We start from the raw sequence: 19,786 nt of genomic DNA, 5'->3' as shown, positions 1-19,786 counted from the left end.
AATATTTATGCTTAATCTATAGCATCAGTCTAGTAGATAAAAATGCTTTCATTATGATTTTATACCATTCCTTCCTGGCCTTTTCAGTTCTTTCATCTTATCATAGTATTCCAGACTGTCGTCCCTTTCAATATGCCTTTCCTTTGTCCTCCTTTCTCCATAAATTAGAAACATACCTAGTACTCAGAATTCATCTTCCATCTGATTTTGCCACATTTTTTGTAGAAGAAAACACCAGCACGGCAACCACAGGAGCTGACGCCACTTTAATAAAACTTGTAAAATAAACGAAGGACAAGCGCTTTCACGTATTGCTATGCTTCTTCAGATCTTTTCAACAATGGTACCAATATTCGGTACTTTTCCGTTATCGGGGCAACACCGTAAATGCGGTAGATGGCGCTTGCAATTTTCTACAGCCGTCATCTTCCGTATGTCTGGTACATTACTTTGAATTTCAGCAGCCTATCATAGTGGTGGCATGTGCAAAGCTCTCTTCAGTTTACCTCTCTTGAGCTAGTTCACTCATCGGGTAACCAATCAACCACTGGTCCCAGCCCGGATTGTCTGTAAGGAAATCGCTTTGATGTTGTGATTCACGTGCAGAGAAACTCAAATTATGTCATTATTTACTGACTTCAGTCACTGAAAAAAAAGCACAAATTTGATGTGGAACACACCAGAAATATGGCAAAAAGCTGGACAGTTGAGAGGTATGAAACGCCATTTCTAACTTGAAAATGTATACATTGTAATACGACATATGTACACACACAAAAGAATATTACTTCCCAATAAGACTGTCTTGATAATAAAATCATTTCCCGAATGTAATCTGGCTAGCGTATATCACTTATCTTCAATAAATCATTTTTTTTTGGGGGGGGGGGGTCACGCAAAGAGTGATGCTTACACTGTCATACAGCTTGATTCCTGAGGCACAAGTTTGAGGACTGTAACCTCTGGCTGTACAGTCCTTCAGGATCTATGTAAATAGCAGAACTGTTATTCTATGTGGACAGCCTACCACATTGTCAAACAACAGCATGGAAGCCGACCTTTTGGCAGCATCAGAGCCCCGATAACGGAAAAGTGAAAAAAAAAGCACACGGAAAAGTGATGCAGCTCCATCGGGGTAACACCATAAATGTGCTAGATGGCGATCGGAATCCTTGCTAACAGCTGTGCAAAAATTACAAACACCAGCTACCGCATTTATCGTGTTGCCTTGATAACGGAAAAGTACCCAATATTCAAACAGGCTTCTTCGGCAGCCTCTCTGAAGGCAGGGTCTAGATGAGCAATTTTCACAAAATCTGCCAAGTCAGCAACTTGACATAGGCAGTCAGAGAGCTGGTCAAAGATGCATACAGTTTCAGGTCCAGAAGTACGGCAAGCTTTTTTTTACCAGTTTTTCAGCATCTCTTAGAGCTCTGTCCTGTGTGATTTGAAATCCTGCAGGAGTGCTCAGTTCTGGAACTCTGAAGAGATCCACATTCTTATCAAATAAGTTAACTTGCTTGCTGTGAGGGACACTGAAAGCAGACCCCCACAGGAGACCACTAGAACATATTGGTCTCCTGTGGGGTCTGCTTTCAGAGTTCCAGAACTGATGCTGAAAAACTGGTAAAAAAGCTTGCAGTACTTCTGGACCTGAAACTGTATGCATCTTTGACCAGCTCTCTGACTGCCTGTGCCAAGTTGCTGATCTGGCAGATTTTGTGAAAATTGCTCATCCAGATCCTGCCTTCAGAGAAGCTGCTGAAGAAGCCTGCTTGAGTATTGGTACCATTGTTGAAAAGATCTGAAGAAGCGTAGCAATACGTGAAACTGCTTGTCCTTCATTTATTTTACCAGTTTTATTAAAGTGGAGTCAGCTGCTGTGGTTGTCCTGCTGGTCTTTTCATCTACATTTTTGATCAGCTACAAGGTCTAAAATAAATGTAAGGCTTGTATAAAGGCAGAAAGAAACATAAACCTGGCAGAGAAGGGAAATTATGGAAAAACTTAACAGCTTTAGGTATCTAGGTGGTGTGGGTGAGGAAAGTTTGGATGAGGAGGTCAATCAGTGGTGTTGCAGCCAACTGGCAAAAATTGTCAGGAGGAAATGTATGAAATAGAATGCCAAAAAAAATGAAAAGTCAGCTGTACAAAAATAGTGGTGCATCCAGACTTTCTGTATGGCACAAAAACTTTGCCAGTGAAAACAACGCAGCTCGGAAAGTTTGAGTTGATGGTGGTGAAGTGCCTGTGACAGGTAACAGGATGAACATTGTGCAGTGGGCAAAGAAAAAGGACATCAGATCAGAAGCCAATGTAGCCCCAATTACAGAAAAGATCCACCCTTTACCCCCTTAGCTCTCTCTGGCCTCTCTCCTTCAGATTCTGACAAATATGGATGGACAATTTCCTACGGTTTCTCCTATTGGTTGATATGGGCATCCTGAGGCAGTGTAGTAACTGCCTCATGTACATGGACAACCCTCTACTACTACCACCACCTAGGAACAAAATTTGTGAGAGATCCAATTACATTAAGAACCTAGAGTCTATGCTCTCTCCCTCACAAGCCAGTATATCTGGCACTGAGAAAGTTGTCAATGCAAACACCACACCTCAAACACCACTCACACCTACACAACACACCCCCAGATATGCAGAGATCCTCAGCAAAAACATACCCAAATAAAAGAGACCTCCGAGGAAAAAACACACACGAACTCCACTGCCCACCACACCACACATCACACATCACACAGTCCGCACACCTGTGTCTCACAGCCACTAAGACCTAAACATAAATCCAACATATTAGTCATAGGAGACGCCATTGTGAGATGCACAGATATGCCCCTCACCAGGCTGGATAAGGAGAAAGTCATGGTTAGTTATTTGTCAGGTGCCAGAATCCACCATATCACCCCTGCACTAAAGTCTCTCAACAACAGGTACTGTTATAACTCTGTCATAGTCCATGTTGGCATGAATGACTTGAGACATGCCTCCCTGAACTATATGAAGACAGACATGATTGAGCTCTCTGAATAAGTGTCCCAGGCAGATATGGTCCTAGCCTTAAGCAGCATTCTACCATCACCCAGAATGATGCTTCAATACAAACAGAAAATGATTGACGTTAACAGTTGCTTGGTTTCTGGTATCATTTCAAGGGGATCCAATATCTGTCAACCTGGGAAGACATGATCGACAGACCACGATGCTTTGCCAGAGATGGCCTGCATCTGTCTCCCTTGGGCTTCAGGCTTCTGGAAAAAGCTCTTGCCTCCCCCATAGTGCCTTTTTAGGCAGTGGCATGAGGTCAAAACTACCAATATGAATATTTCATTCAAAACCGCAAATTAAAGGTCATGCTGCTAAACGCTAGGAGTCTAAACATGAAACTGCACTCATTGCAAGCATTCTTAACCCTGGAAGATGCTGACATTTGTGTAGTCACAGAAACCTGGTTCAAAGCTGAGGAGAGCACCCCATCCTAATCAGGTTACTCATCCTATCATACATTCAGACCCCAAATTGTCGGCAGCAAAGTAAAAGGAGGTGGAGTTGCAATATATATAAAAGACATACACACCTCCAGGCTGGTCAAGTAGTATGACACACAGGAGAGACTCCAGGTGCAGTTAACTGTTGACAAGACCCCTATTCAAATCATATCTAGCTACAGGTCCCCAACTTTAACTCAAGATACCCACTCCATCTATCTGGACCTCTTCAAATCTATCAAGATTCAACCCTTTACCCTGATCTGGGGTGACTTTAGCTATCCAACCATAGACTGGAAGAACTACTCATGCCAAAACACAAATGCTCAGAGATTTTTTGATTTTGTCAATGCAAATGCCTTGGACCAGCTGGTCGATGCCCCCACAAAAGGTGATAATATCTTGGACTTGGTATTAATCAACTGGTAAGATCCGACCACAAAAGTGGTCACTTTCAAAGTAACCATCTCCCCCGATACTCCCAGCTAGAGTCAAACAAAGAAAACTTCTCCAAAGCTGAGTACAACCTCCTGAGGGAAGGTATAAACAGCTTCACAGCCCCCTCTCCTCCATAGGAACTGGCACATATGTCCAAACCTACACCAAAGTACTATACAAGCATTTATATAGCTGCAAGAAATCAGTAATACTGGACAGGACAAAATCTTCCTCCTCAAGGATGAGTAAACCTGTCTTGTGGACATCTGCAATAAATAAACTCTATTATAAAAGGAAAAAAATTCTGTCCAGTACCAAGAAGGAGCAGGTGCCTAATTGGAAGCAATCTCACCTTAGCCTGAACAAGCAAATAAGAGAACTAGTGAAATCTTCTAAAGCAAACTTCAAGTCCAAACTGACCACATCTACTAAAGACAGTCATAAGGCCTTCTTCACTTATGTCCACAATCTCAAGGAAAGCACTCAGTTCTGCTCTGAACTGGTGGTCAAGGACACCATATACACAAATGCCATAGATATAACCAACCTGCTGGCAGACAGGTTCAGTCATCACCTAGTATTACATCCTCAGCACCTGCCCCCTCCCCTTATCTCTAGGGAGCAAGTCATCACTGCCCTCCCAAAGGCAGAAAATGCAGCCACCATGGGACCCAGTAACATCCCAGGCTGCATCTTACATGAACTCAGGCAGGAACTTGCAGCACCATTAGGCACCCTATTCAACCAAAGCCTGACTACCGGCTTTGGCCCAGCCAAGTGGAGGACAGCCACTGTCATCCCTTTGCACAAAGTTGCAGATGACTGCAAGCTGGGTGCTATCATCAATTCCCCTAGTGATGTGGACATCCTCCAAGAGGGTCTCACCCAAACAAATGACTGGTGCCAGAAACATGGCCTCAAACTGAATGCCAAAAAATGCATCATTATCCCATTTGAGGAGAGTGACATCCCCATAAATTATAATGTTAATAACAAGGTCCTAAGCATGTAGCCAGTCATGAGGGACTTGGGCACCCAGCAGTGGCAGCTGGTGGTGACTTCAAATCAAAGGGGGGCTGCAGGAGACAGCTGAATGGGTGGGGTCAATGGGAATGGGTGCGGCCAATTAGAAAGGGGAGGAGCAGTGCTCAAAACCACAAAAACTAACTTTAATTAAATACGCTGCCCTGGGTGCCAAACCGTCATTATGAGAGTCCAATCAAGACAAAATGAAGTGTAGAAGAATAAAAATATTTCAATGCATTGGCCACATGACAGCTTACTTAATATCTAGATGGAAATAAAAGGTTGTGAGACATGAAAAAATAAATTACTTTTTAAATACATTACTGGAATGCCAGTCAAAATCAAGTATAAGAAAAAAAAAGCACTCAACTCAAACCACTTCTCCTTGCACTGCAGTTCTAATTATAATTTATATTCAGCTTTATTAAAGTACCAAGTAACATGCTGAAAGTAGCACCCTCTGTGATGCCCCCACTTGTAAAAGTTTTTCTTAGCCAAAAAAGACCTGCTGCCTGACAACTATCTACTTGTTTCATCGGGAAAACATGATCAAAGTAAAAAATGAAAAGCAAACAAGAAACAAGCTGAACATACATTGCTTAAAGGCTTACTGTACATGTTATGGACCACACATGATTGGCATTCTGTTTAGTTTACGGGTAAAGCCTGCAGAGATGACTGGAAGTCTCCAACAAGTGTAATGAGCTTCTTAAAATAATGTAATCCTGTCCTTTATTACAAATACTGTCATATGCATTTCAATACCCAAGGCTTATACATTATCTAATTATGTAACTATTCTCTGCATGGCAACAACAGAAAGGCTTTCAATGTTGGCAATTCTTTAACAGTATGCTTATTAAAGCTTACTTGCATCTTACGATCTCAGACAAGCTTACCTGATGGTCATTAAAGCATTGCTACTTAAACACAGAGTAACAGGCACTTTGAGTAATAAGCATAAATCAACAGTACAAAAATATGACAGAAACCAGACCATTCTGCAAAATCAAGGACAGATGAAAAGCCACTGTAGTACTTGTGTCTACCTTGGATGGGGGATACTCTGCACATTTACACTGCATAACTGCTCCTTGCCTTGCTTGGACACATCCAGAGTCACTACATGGGGGAGTGGGGTGCAACAAGTATGTCACAATTTGAAATGTCTCAGGTTGACTGTAATGGCCCTGACACATTTGTCATACCTCTCAACCTCAGAGCAAGAAATCTGGAGAATGCCATACACAGAAGTGGGACAAAGGCCCAAAAATAAGGACAATTTTTAAATATTGCTCTTATAAACTTAGAAAGCTAATAGAATAGGTCTTGCATTAGTATGAATTTTCTGAAGGGTATGAAATCTGAAACTCAAATGTCTGTCATTATTTTCTAACTTCAGTCTTTAATGATTTGCCACTAATTTGCCAAAAAAAAACACAATTTTATGAAAAATGGACCAAAAATGTGATGCAAAAATATAAAATAGCCGCACAATACAGCTGGGAACTTGTGAAAAAAGGGACACTTTTTTAATATCAGTACTGCTAACTTGAGCAGCTGAGAAAATAAAAGAATCTACATGCATTTCTGAAATAAAAGTAATCTATAACTCTGATTATTACAGTTATTTCTTAATTGTAAACCCTCCATGTTTTCTTCCAAAATTGCTATTTTGCGGAGGGATTATTAGGGGACGAGCAACATTTTGAGCCAAAATCGGGGACAGTTGAGAAGTTTGGCTATGCCTAATTCTATAAAGCAATTTATTTGCATGTACCTCTCAACCTGTTAATGCAATAAATCTGGACAAGGCCAAATATATTGGGGGAACATATAAACAGTACTAAAAATTGCTCTTGTATAAAATGAAACAGTTGATAGAATAACAGGTCTTACTTTAGCATGCATTTTTCTGAAGGTTATGAAGTCTGAAACTCAGTGTCTGCCATTATTTAGTGACTTAATTCCTAAATGATTTGCCACAAAACCACAAATTTTATGAGGAACAAACCAAAAATAAGAAGCAAAAATCTATTAATTCTGTGAAAATCTGGACAGTTGGGAGGTATAGTTCAGCTCTGAGTTTGCCACCCTTCCCCCTCACAAAATCATGGCCGAATGGAGCCTCCCCCCTGCAGCCATTCCAATGATCCATTACTTGGCTATTTCACTCCATTTACCATAAACACTAATGTGCATACTGCTTTACTTCTATTATGATTTGGACTTCATTTGAAAGTTTTATTTTGCATTTTACAGCACAAACACTAACACATCTGCTAAACAAAGCAATGCAATCTCACAATGAAAACAGACTTAGCATTAAAACTTCCCTGCCCTTGAAACTCACATTCATTGAAACAGCATTGAAACCCACATTCAAAGAAAATACATTTTGCCAGTGGCAGATAAAGATTAATTTTGGGCTGTTTTCAAATCATAGGCCCCTTGCACATGAAACATACATGTGCTCTTTGACACACCTTCCTGATTGTACTAAATTATATTCCTTGTACAATACAGTACAGTTGTTAGAGGGCATTTTAAATTTATTGTTTTGAACGTTTTTCCAGTAAACAATTAAACAAAACGCATGCACCAATAATGACAAAACTGCCCAATTCAGAGCATTTTTCCAGTAAACAATGAAGCAAAATGCATGCACCAATAATGACAAAACTGCCCAGTTCAGAACATTTCCAATATAAAAGTCTACTCAAACTTCTACATTCTACCATTATCAGTAAATATGCACAATCTCTGAAGAAGTAAAAGTCATCTAAATAATTCCACATTAAAGAAATCTGTAACTAATGAAGAGGTTGCTGCTAGCAAACACCTTTATAGCTCATAGTTTCATCGAAAAATAGTGATTGTTGCCCCTGAGGAATAAATTGCTTATATTACATTTAAAAAATGATAAGCTAGTAATATTGCAATAGGAAATGGATGGCAAACTGATAGGTTCATAGTTAGTATCTTCGGCAAAGAAGACATTGTCAGTATAGCAGTATCCACCCCTTGTGGGAGTAGTACCCACAGCCTTCTGCCTTAAAAGCAAATACACAACCTGCTGTGCTATTAACAATGCAAACAGACTCAGCATAAGCAACACTAAACTTCTGTTCATCTGCAGCTCTCAGCTCCTTGTAAAATCTACTCAATACTCAACTGCATCTCAACTTTGCAGCAAAAGAAATCTCGAAAAAGCCACATTTTATTGGGAGGGGGGTCAAAAGCCCAAAATCCAGGGACACATTAAACATTGCTTGTATAATCTTGGAAAGTTGCTAGAATAAAATGCTGTGTTACCACCATACATTTTACTGCCAAGGTCCCTGTGCAACACAGTCAGAGCAACATACCACTATGCCAAATCAGCTGCTTTGTGAAAGAGAGGAAGACTGAAGCTTAAATGGCTATCATGTAGTGAATTCAGTTCTCATCATAGCTGTCAACCTCTTAGCACAAAACACCTGGACAAACCCAGTAATGAGAGAATACAGCCCTCAAACATATTCAGTGAATTCAGTTCTTGCCATAGCTGTCACCCTTAGCACAAGAAACCTGGATGAAGCCAATAATGGGGGAATACAGTCCCAAAAATAGGGACAATTTCAAATATTCATCCTATAAACTTAGAAAATTGCTAGAATAAAAGGTTTTGTGTTACTATGTGTTTTCTGAAGAATATGAAGTCTGAAATTCAAATGCCTGTTAATTTTACTTATTTAACATGTGTTAACCAGGAAAGTCTGATGGAACAAAAACTATTTTCAGCAGAGGCCCAGGGAGAAATAATGCAGACCCATGTCTTTGTAAAATGGCAGGACACCAGAGCAAACTCACACAAACACAGGGAAGAGATGCAGACTCCACACAGAAGGCACCCCAGCCAAGAATCAAACCAGAAAACCTATAGCTGTGAGGTAACAATGCTACCACTACACCATCAAATATTTAAGGGATTAAACATTCAGAAACCTGAAGTCTGAAATTCAAATGCCTGTCAATTTTATTTAACATTTGTTAACCAGGGCAGTCTGACTTGGAACAAAAAAACTATTTTCAGCAAAGGCCCAGGAATAAATAATGCAGATATGTCTTCTTAACATGGGAGGACACAAAAGCAAAGCCACACAAACACAGGGAGAAGATGCAGACCCCACACAGAAGGCACCCCAACCAAGAATCAAACCTGAGAACCTGTAGCTGTGAGGCAACAATGCTACCACTGCACCATCAAATATCTAAGCATTTAAATATTTAGAAACCACAGATATTATGAGGAACAGAACAGATCAAATATGAGGCAAAAATCTGCAAATTTTTTTACAAATGGTGGTTGGTGGGGAATTCAGGCCCTTACCACCTGCATACAAGATACAGGGTTCAAGCCTGAGGTATTCCCTACCACACCACCATGAGTTTGCTCTAGCCACAAGTATATAGCAAGTGGGGCATTTTACACACACACACACCTTGCCAATGAGCCTTTGCCTAGATAACTGCTCACCTTGCCGCCACCGATATCCAAACAGTCCCTTTGCTGCTGCCGAGCAACCCTAGATATCCAAACAGTCCAAATCCTCCTTGTGTACCCAGTTAGCTGCTACATGCATCTTGATTGGTCCAGCCTGCTGCTGCTACAGTCTGGAGTGCCTCCATTCTGTGACGTCACCAACGAACAGACTGCTGGGCATCTTGGGGCCGAGATGCCTTTTCTCCTATCTAGACTGCGGAGAAAGCAGTCTGAGAGTGTTCCCATGTATCTAGAGCATGCGCGCATGTGCTAACTTCAGGGAATTACGGTGTTTGTTTTTGTGGTTCTTAGTTTTATTTTTATTTGTTTTCTAGGTGGGAGGGCTGCAGTCCCATAGCACGAGCCGCCCCTGGCACCCAGGTTGATAGCAAACTGACTTTTGGCCACCATATTGCCTCTGCTGTACAGAAAGCTTTGTACATGGCCCACCTCATTAGTAAGGGTATGTCATCCAGGGATAAGGAGGTCATAAGATCCCTGTACTCTTCCCTTACAACACCCATTATTGAGGGCAATGCCTGTTTCACCACATACCTTACAAAGCACGTGCATCATCAGAGAGATCACAGAGGTTCCTCACCCAGAGAATCCAGGGCCTCAAATATCTACCCTAAACAGATAGGCTAAAAGCCCTATCCCTCTACTCAGTCTCATATAGACTCCTTAAAGGTGACCTCTGTCTGGCATACCAAGCAATCTCAAACCCTGTCTTGAAGGGACTGCTGCATATCCGCAAATCAAGCTCCACTCGAGTAAATTGCACACGCGATTTCAACCTGGTCTGTGACATTAATAGGACTTGGTGGGACAAATTTGTGTCCCAGAGACTCCCCCTTCTGTGGAATAGACTCCCTATCCATGTCAAGAAGAGTACATCATTAACCCATTTTATGGGCAACCTGAATAACTGGATGAGGAACAAAAAAATACACCCCAGGGATTCCACTTGTGTCCCAGCAGGACAGGGGCATCGGGTGCTGACTTGTCAGAACATGGGCTAAATTCTTGGCTAGGCTTGTAAGGGCTTCAGGGCCAATAGCCTGGTAACTTCCCATGATCCAGGGAAGGCTTGTCCAGTTTAGTAGAGTTCAGTAAACCCAGTGAATGAGCAGAAGATCAGAGCAGCAGCTGACAGTTGACTGCAGGGGTAGAGAGATATTAAAAAAAATTAGGAGATTTTCTTGATAGGGATGACTGCAATTAGGGATATAGAAAACAGCCAAGAGGGGGCTGGAATTTACTGGGTAAAACAAAAAACCAAAAATCAAAAGAACCAAGGTATTGGGAGCAAATGACTAGAAAAGGAAAGGTAATGGAATGGGATGTGACCAAGAAAATGTTTGGACTGCAGGCTAGAGACTGCCTTCCCTACCAGGGATAGGTATCAGAGCATGAGCTAAGAGAAAGGGCTAGGGAAATCTTAAATGGAAGACCTGATCTGGTGGAGTGTTTTTCTTTTTAAATCTAGAACAGAAGCTGCTGTTTAAAAATGTATAATTAGTAAGGCATATAAAAGATTGCATGATAACCATAAGAATCAATCAATCCTCTGCTAAGAACAACCACAAAGCCTTCTTCAGTTATGTAAAAAACCTCAGAGGTAAATGCCCAACAATGCTCAGAGCTAATACATAAAAATATTTGCTTGTCGTTGGAGGACATAACCAACATATTAGCAGACAAATTCAGCTCTAATTTTATTCCCCCATCTCTCCCTAACTTTCCATAGCTTATTAGCACACCCACACCTCCCCCTCTGATCACCTCCAAGCAGGTCTTGAATGCTGTTTCCAATGACAGAAGCAGCATGGATCCTGATAATAAGATAGGCTGCTTTCTTATCAGCACCAAACACTGGCTGTTACACTTGCTACAGAGCCCATTTGACCTTTTCCTCTGCACTGGATTGTTACCAGAGGAACTGAGAACTGCATTTGTCATTCCACTCCACAAGAGGTGGCCCATGTTTGTTCCAGGAAAACGTAAACCTATAAGCCTCACCAGTCTTATCTGCAGAGAAATGGAATGCATCATTATGGAAATTATTAACAAAGACACAGGCAGTCTTCAAACCCTGGTCCCAAGCCATTTTGGGTTTTTGAAAGGTAGTTCCTGCCTCCTGATGCAGGTGGTCTTCTTCGAACAAGTGACTGATGCATTAGGCTTAGGCAAATCACTTCACACTGCCTACATGAACCTGGCCATGACCTAAGATATCATCCTGCATTCTGGCATTATCAATAAGCTAATCAATCTAGAGCTAAACCCATATGTTAGAAAATACTAAGTTCCACAACCACTGCACCACTATTCACCAAAGCAACGAAGTTCACTTATGAAAACCAATTTATTGTTTTAAAAAAAAATTCTAAGTTTCACCCTACCATTAAAATGAGTCATTCAGAACACTTTGAACAACTGAAAACCTGCATTACATATCAACACACCCACCTGATTATCATAAACATCATATTATATTAATTAAAATGGGAAAAAAAAAAAAAAAAAAACTCTTTTTTGCTTTGTTAAATGCTTTTGTAAACACAAACTGTTGAAATAATCTTGAACCCCCCCACACACACACATATTCATAAATTAAACATATATTCTTGTTAAAACTGTAGTAAAACATTCAACATTTGCTTGATTGTTTTGAACAATGCTAATGAATGTGCTAACAATAGTATAGTAATAATTTAACAATACACTTAAAATGTTTCAAAATAGGTAATAGGGAAATTTTGTCATTAACCTTAATTCAGGGTAAATTTCATAGCATTGCCATTTAAATTGCCATTCAGTTTCTAAAAAGGCTACCCTCATGGTGCACTCTTCCCCTGCCCTCATGGTGCACTCTGTCAACTGCAAAGAACAAAAACACAAAAAAATGGGAAAATGACACAGTTCAAAACAAAGCAAAGTGTACATCATTTCTCTGATTGAGTTAGTGTGTTCCATCCTCCTGTCCTTGAGCTTTCGTGTCATGTGTCCTACAACACAGCATCATAGGACATGCAAGAATGCAAGACGTTACAAAATTTTGTTGGTAAGTCAATAAAATGAAATTCTTGGACAAGCTCTTCCAAACCTCCAACACAAATATAGCCCTTCCGCACCCTTCCGCACATCCTCTAGACATTTATTTGGTCATTTTTTTTTATACTGAAAATACCTCAAATTCTCATTAATTGTTTTCTTTTTTTTCCTTTTAAAAAACAATCACCACACCTCAAACCATTTCCACCAGTTTGTCAATACTTACGTCTAATCCCTCAAACACTACCAAACAAGCTGCAGTTTGGTCCATTGCAATTTAAAAGTAAATTTCAAACTAATCATCCTATCCATCCTATTGTTCCCTTTCTTCCCCTTTGCAAGTCAAGTCAAGAATCACCAAAAAGTTCTAGAATTGGTGAATAAATAGACCTTCTTCTTTTGTTTTCCTTTTTTAATTCTCAACAATAACTCCAAAGGGTAACTTACACCCAACAGCAGACCAATCAGTTTGTAGATTTCTTTCCTCAACACCCTGCCATCATGACAAGTCTGCATGACGCTTGGTCTCCTTAGCCACCCCCTTTCTCTGGTGGAAGGGTGACAACCCTATGTAAACAGTAGTTAGTGAAGTAACTGTCTTTCCCAAAGATGGTACAAACTGGTTTCATGAGACTTAATTGCTGCAATATCTAAATAATTGATATAACCCATGTGTTCCACATACGAAACTTTAAAAATTCCAAAAAGGAACCAAGATACAACAAATTTGCCCAGTAATTTATCAGGACAACAGTCCCAATCATCAGTAACCAAAACTCAAGACATCAAACACAGTTAGTTTTTCCGCCCTTGAATTTAACAGCTCTCTCCCATGCTAACAAACTAATGCTAGCAAACACAGGGGCAATTACAGGGGCACAACCTCCTGTCATAAAGCAAATTAATCTTCCCTTCCTAAATTTCATAAAAATTCCCTCAAGATCTAAAAAATTAAGGTCTAAAAGCAAATCCATTTTCCCTTGTCAACAAGGTTGCTAGCATTAAGAAAATCAAAAAGAAGTTTCAAACTGAAGTTTCTAGTCTTTCAAAACAAAGGTTGATCAAACTCAAAAAATCAAAGACAAACAGTCATCAATCATTTTTGCATCCCATATTCTTTTTTCCAACCCTTTCTCTTGAAACCCCCCATGTTGTTAAACCCATATGTTACTTGCTGGGTAGCAAACTGGATAACTGACAGAACCCAAATATGTTAGTTTGGGAGGCGCTCTATGAAAAAAGTAGTTACCAGCTGTGGGTGTCTGTCCCCCCCTCCATTGAAATGGTCCTAGGACCACCTCTCTTTGGTATTTACTTCTCTTGTGTCAAGGCTGACATCAAGGGCCTGTGGATGACCAAGCTTGAGGTGAATTCAAACTTGGAGATGTCATGAAGTCTCCATCCAACTTTCAGATTCTTCATGAGAAATTAATAGGCACCAATAAGTGGTCCCTGGGCTATAGCCTAAAATAAAATGCCAAGAAAAGCAACATTGGGTCAGAAGTTGGGACCCAAGCATCTACCACATAGGTGACATGACTTTGAAAGTTGACTCAGCTTTTGGGGACTTGGACACTTAATGACAATGAGCTATCCTTTGATTACCAGGTATCCATTTATCATCATCATCATCCCCTTTTTCCCATTTCCTACATGGTGTTGGGGTGTCATGCTAACTGTTGCCATCCCTCTCTGGTGATTCGGTCAGGCATCCACTGTCATTAGGAAATCCTTTTACCTTCCCAGACTGATTCACAGGGGTACTACTTTAAGATAAAAATAAGTTATCTTCCCTCTCTACTGCTGTTTTATTAGGTCCATAACAGAATATAATGACCTCTTTGGTATGTATCTAGGCATATGACCCAGCCTGAGTGACACCATTTTCTCACTAAGGTGTGGAGGAGCATGATTTGCTTGAGCTTCTCACACCACCTTAATATGCTTTCTCTCTTTTCTGTTCTTACAGACTCTTGAGACTCTTCAGAGTTGATCTGTGTCTAGCCTACAAAGCCTCAAACAATCTAGTCCTTTGTGACCTCCTGCACATCCACAAAACTAATAAAACCCACAACACCTGCTCAAGGGATCCTAACTTCCCCCAAAAGATAAATAGGACCTGATGGCAAGAGAAATATTTATCCAACGGAATCACTCTTTTATGGAACAGACTTCCTCTGGATATAAATCAGAGTAGCTCCATCATCCTTTTTAAGCATAATCTGGATGAATAGATGGACAATTGTAAATACACCCCAGTTATTGCCCTTTTTGACCTCATGGAAAGGGGTCAAAACTAGATATTTATTAGTTATATGTCTACAATTTGGGGTATTGTGGCTAGGCTACTAATGGTTCCCTGGATCAGCAACTTAGTATTGACCTGTGACTCTCTGAACCTGTAAGACAAGTAGATAATATACTACTAAATGTTGTTACCAATAGTTAATGGACATTGACTCCATCCAGGTAGACTATTCATTAAACATACAAACAGAAGGTATATGACTATGTAAACAGAATGATGGGAGGTTTGTTTCTAAACAGCTGAGGTGTGAATGGTGTTAATTGTGAATATTGGAATATTGCAGTCTAGACAGTTATTCTTTGCTTTTAAATTATAATGTAAAAAAGTATGCATATTGCATTTGAATCCACTCTACGTATGGTTATCTAATGAACTACTTGCATTTTTGAGTCTCTTGTACTGTAGATTTACTCTTAGCAGTTATCTATTTGCCAGAAGTAGGTCAGTAATTTTTCCAGGTTATGGTGGATGTGGGTTTTCCTTCGTATCTCTATAAAGTCTAGTTTCCTAAACTTCAGAGATCTGGGTTCTTGAGCTGGACTTCAGTAATTTTGTGACTAACTGGGCAGTCAGTATTACAATGACTGGCATGGACTGCCTTTTTCAGGAAAGGGGGGTTTACGTGTCATATAGGCAAGCTACCAGCAGGGGGAATCTGGATGCTGGTATCAGAGTAAAGTCAACAGGGCCTACCCATCTGAACATCAGTTGCATTCTGTCAAAATAGATAAAGTACATATATTCCATATAGAGTGAGAAAAATCTCAGAAAACACAGACAGCTCTGAGAAACTACCTGCTTCACCAAAGGTACTCACCTGGCACCATGTATGTCTAAACAGTCCACCAGGTAGGCTATAAAAATGTCAGGTGATGGATCTTATGGAACAAATCAAGGTGAAAGCAGAGAAGCAAAAAATAAGATACAGCAGAGGCTAACATGTATACCACCATGCAGTTAGTTTCCTTAGTTACAGCTAAGATTCAGTATTTGCAGTTAATACTATGTGCTACTAGTTTGTGAACTACCTTATACTCACACCATGGATCCATGGATGGTATTGCTAGACACTGTATGCCATAAAACAGGGCTGGTAGCCCATAGAACAGTGTTCCAAAGCCCTGTTTCCTGTACAATTCATAAAACAGGCTACACAATGGAGCAAGAGTTTATACAGACCTTTAACCAATTGTGCAGGTGTGTGCAGAGAATACATATGCAAATGAGTCACTGATTATACACTACTCACAATCACAACACCATCAGAGTACCATCTGAGACTCCATACAATCCAAGTTGTTGCACTTGTCAGTGAAGTGATCCTCATTTCCTGCTAATACTTTCTCAGCATTCATTGCAGAACAAGATATAGGTTCATAGGTGTTTACTAAGCTAACGACCACAAGGGCCTTTTTAAGCCTAGCCATGCATTCCAGATATTTGACAAGTTCTGGTACCCTTGATAAATATAAGCAGAGGCTTGGGAGATAAAATATTTAGAAGCAAGGGACTGGAAGGGAAACCATTTGCAGGCTACCTGTGTCCATTAGAGACATGTGCCAAGTCAGCACTGTTCAAAAAAAAAACTTCCAGTCACTCTGTGTACATTAGTGACCTCGTCCTCTTCTATCCCCTGTATTTTTTTGCAAGAAAAATAGCTCCTCTAATAACAGATCTAGAAACTTAAATCTCCACCAGCACATAAAGAAAATACTCGAGAGAGACAAATGTATTACCCAACGCCTACTCCACCTCTGGAACAGTCTTCCTCTGAAAATTAAACAGAGTGATAGCCTAGCATCCTTCAAATTAAACCTTGATGATTGCATTGGTATATCTAAATTTAATTTGAGCCTTACCTGCTTCACCCCTCCAAAGAAGGTGGGGGATACAACTTGATGGTGGAACTTGGCAAAGTGTAAATGGTTGTGTAACTCATTTGCCTGGGACTTCCTGTGAACTGATCAATCTACCAGCTATGCACCTCCCTGTGGTGCAGGCAAACCTGTTCCATAACCAGACATGTCCTGCTCCACGTAGTGATGCAGGCAAGCTCCTGCCAATGAGAGGTCACTGAGCTCCAGATCCCCTTTTTATTATAGTATATAAATTATCCTAACTCTATGGTTAGACTTAACAGTCATGCATAGGCAGTGTAGATTCTTTATAAATAGCTTCTCAGCATGACAGAGAAGTATTGTGGAATAGGAAATTTAAGCTTAGGTAAGTTTAATGTATCTCAATAAATAATTGCATCTAACACAGTATGTCTATGAATAACAGTGATGTGTTAATAGTTATATGTGCTATTATGATTATTGTTTTGTTTAATGACATACTAATATTGTTTCTTTATTTTAAAATCTTAGTCAAAATGTGGCTCGTGCTCATTTCCACGACCATGTCCCTCTGGCACCAAAAGTATTGGGGTAAGTTTTTTTATAACATTTATTCTTTTTACTTTCTAATGCAGAAAACGTGTGAGTTTATTACATGAAAAAGCAACAACGTGCCCTGCTAAGAGAGAAACACTAACTCTTAGAGTTCTTACAGAACGACACCCTGTTTTTTCTTCTGTAGTTCATAGTTCAGTTCATTTAGTTCTGGAGTACAGACACAGTTGTCAGTGGTCTAGTTCTTGTCCATATATAATTGAATTTATTAAGGGGGCAGGAGAGATTAGTATTCAAATATCTCCTGTTCTGCCCCTTGCAGAATGACATATGCAACTGCCTTCTTCTTATAGAAGACTGAGATCAGCATATTATTTTTTAATCTTGCAAGAATGTGAGCTCAGGGACTGGTTTATGCTCCAGGAACATGAACAATGTGACATGTTCATCTTCCTAGGACTTTAAAGTCTGCAACTGGTTCCCCCTTTTAGCAGAATAAGTTCAAAGACTGGATGTCCATCCCAGCACTGTGTACTCTGGCACCCCCCTCCCAGAAGTGTAAGCTGTGTGATTGGTTGTGACTCACAGGCATTTGAGCTGTGTGATTGGTTGTGACTCCCAGGAGTGTGAGCTCTGTGGCAGATGGTTCCTAGGAAAAAAGTGTCAGGTCTTTCACTAATCGTTTTATTTTAATTTTTCTCCACAGCAGTGAGTATGAACTCTGTCCCTGGTTGTGCCTCCCAAATGGTGACCGCTGTGATTCGTTACCCCTCACAGATGTATGCTCTGTCACTACTTGTCCCTCCCAAGATTGTAATAGGCTCTGTGACTAGCTCTTCCTGCCAGGATTATGAGCTCACCTTGTGAATAATTGTCCCCTCAAGGATTGTGAGCGCTATGACTGTCTATCTTTCCCAGATGTGTGGTTTCTGATCAGTTGTCCCTTCTAGGACTGTGTTCTGTGTGACTGGCTTCCCTTTCCAGGAGTGTGAGCTATATGACCTTTTGCCCCAGGATTAAGATCTGTGTAATTGGCTACACATCCCTGGCATATACTCTGAATGGTGGTCCTTTTCAGGAGTACAAGCTCTCTAAGTAGCACCCCCTCCAAGCAGTATGAGTTCTCTGAGTGACTGTTGCTACCAGAGTTGTGAGCTCTGTAGCCAGTTGTTTCCCCCAGCAGTGTGAGTTCAGAGATGAGTTCCCCTGCCATAAGTGTGAATTCTGTGACTGGTTAATCTCCCAGAAGTATAAGCTTCAAGACTAGCTTTCCCACCCAAGGATTATCAACTGTGTTGTTGGCTTTTCCTTCCTCCCAGTAGAATGAATTAAGAGAATGTCTCCTATTCCAGAAGGGTTATCTGTGTGAATGGCTGTTCCTTCCCAGGAGTTTGAGCTCAGTTACTGTTTGCCCCTTCCAGAAGTGCAGTGTTTGTGATTCCTTTCCTCCCACTTATATGAACTCTGTGATTGGCTGTGCCTTCAAAGAGTGTGACATCTGGGATGACATTCCCCTGCTGTGAGTGTGAGCTTGATAACTGGTTATTCCTACCAGGACACAGGCGGCACTGATTAACTGTCCCTCCCAAAAGATTACCTAAGTGACTTACTTTTGTAAACAGAAAACAGAATATTTAATTATATGCCCCTATCTATGTTTCTGTTAGGTTTCTTTCTCCAGAGAGTGACCTTACAACAGGCATCGCTTCTTGGGTGGGTAAGCATGATGACTGGTTCTTCCTTCCACTACAGTCTCTTCAGTGAATGATCCTACATTTCTGTCCCTGAGGGAAAGCAGAATTAGTGCCTGTACATCACCACCAAAGTTTGCAGGAACTGAAAAGGTAATTTCAGGGCTCAGATCTCTTTCTCTTTCCCTTCCAAGATAGAAACCTCAGTGACAGGCCTTTTAGCTCAAGTGAGTGGGTTAAATGATTGGACTTTTGTTATGAATGTGAACTAAGTGATTAGAGCTCTACCAGTGAAGATGTAGCTCAGTATGGCCACACCTACCAAAAAAGTGAACCTGGTTATTTTCTCTGTTTCCTAGGATTGTGAGGTTTGAGATGAGCTCCCTTTCCCAATTTAGAGGGAACAACATCCACCAAGAGATAAACTTTCACCTAACCTTTGTGAGGAAATCCTTCTGTGTGCCTCAACATGGCCTTAAAGTCAAAGGAAGTCATAATGCCATTGTACTCGGCCCTTATCAGGCCCATAATTGAGTACAATGCTCCCTTGTACATGTGCCTAACCAGACACTTACACTAATTGGAGTGGCCTCAGAAGGGTAGGACACGTGTTATGTGGACCCACTAAAAGCCCTCTCCCTTTACTCCATCTCATATTGTTTATTGCATTTTAGGTTGTTTACTAACTTGGCACGTAAAAATCTACTGCCAATCATTAGTGGACCGGAGTTCCGCTGCAGCGACCCCTAACCGGGAAAAGCCGAAAGACACAACAACTATGTAATAGATTTTATATAGAGATGACTAAAAGAGAATTTAGTACCAGAGTTTATGAGCATTTGCAT

The 19,786-nt window shown here is 40.6% G+C and overlaps 1 protein-coding gene across 1 annotated transcript in view; it reads left to right on the top strand.

Moving 5' to 3' along the window:
* The window catches only part of STAB1 (stabilin 1), a 2,761,215-nt gene that overhangs the window by 2,234,394 nt on the left and 507,035 nt on the right, over positions 1 to 19,786 (top strand). The window contains exon 58 of the mRNA XM_044078505.1: positions 17,227 to 17,286. Coding sequence (XP_043934440.1) covers positions 17,227 to 17,286 — 60 coding nt within the window. The remainder of the gene's footprint in view (positions 1 to 17,226; positions 17,287 to 19,786) is intronic.

Source organism: Protopterus annectens, chromosome 7.part1, assembly GCF_019279795.1.
Source record: "Protopterus annectens isolate FY-2018-M chromosome 7.part1, PAN1.0, whole genome shotgun sequence".
Taxonomy (NCBI): Eukaryota; Metazoa; Chordata; order Ceratodontiformes; family Protopteridae; genus Protopterus; species Protopterus annectens.
This window is presented reverse-complemented; position numbering and strand designations above follow the sequence as displayed.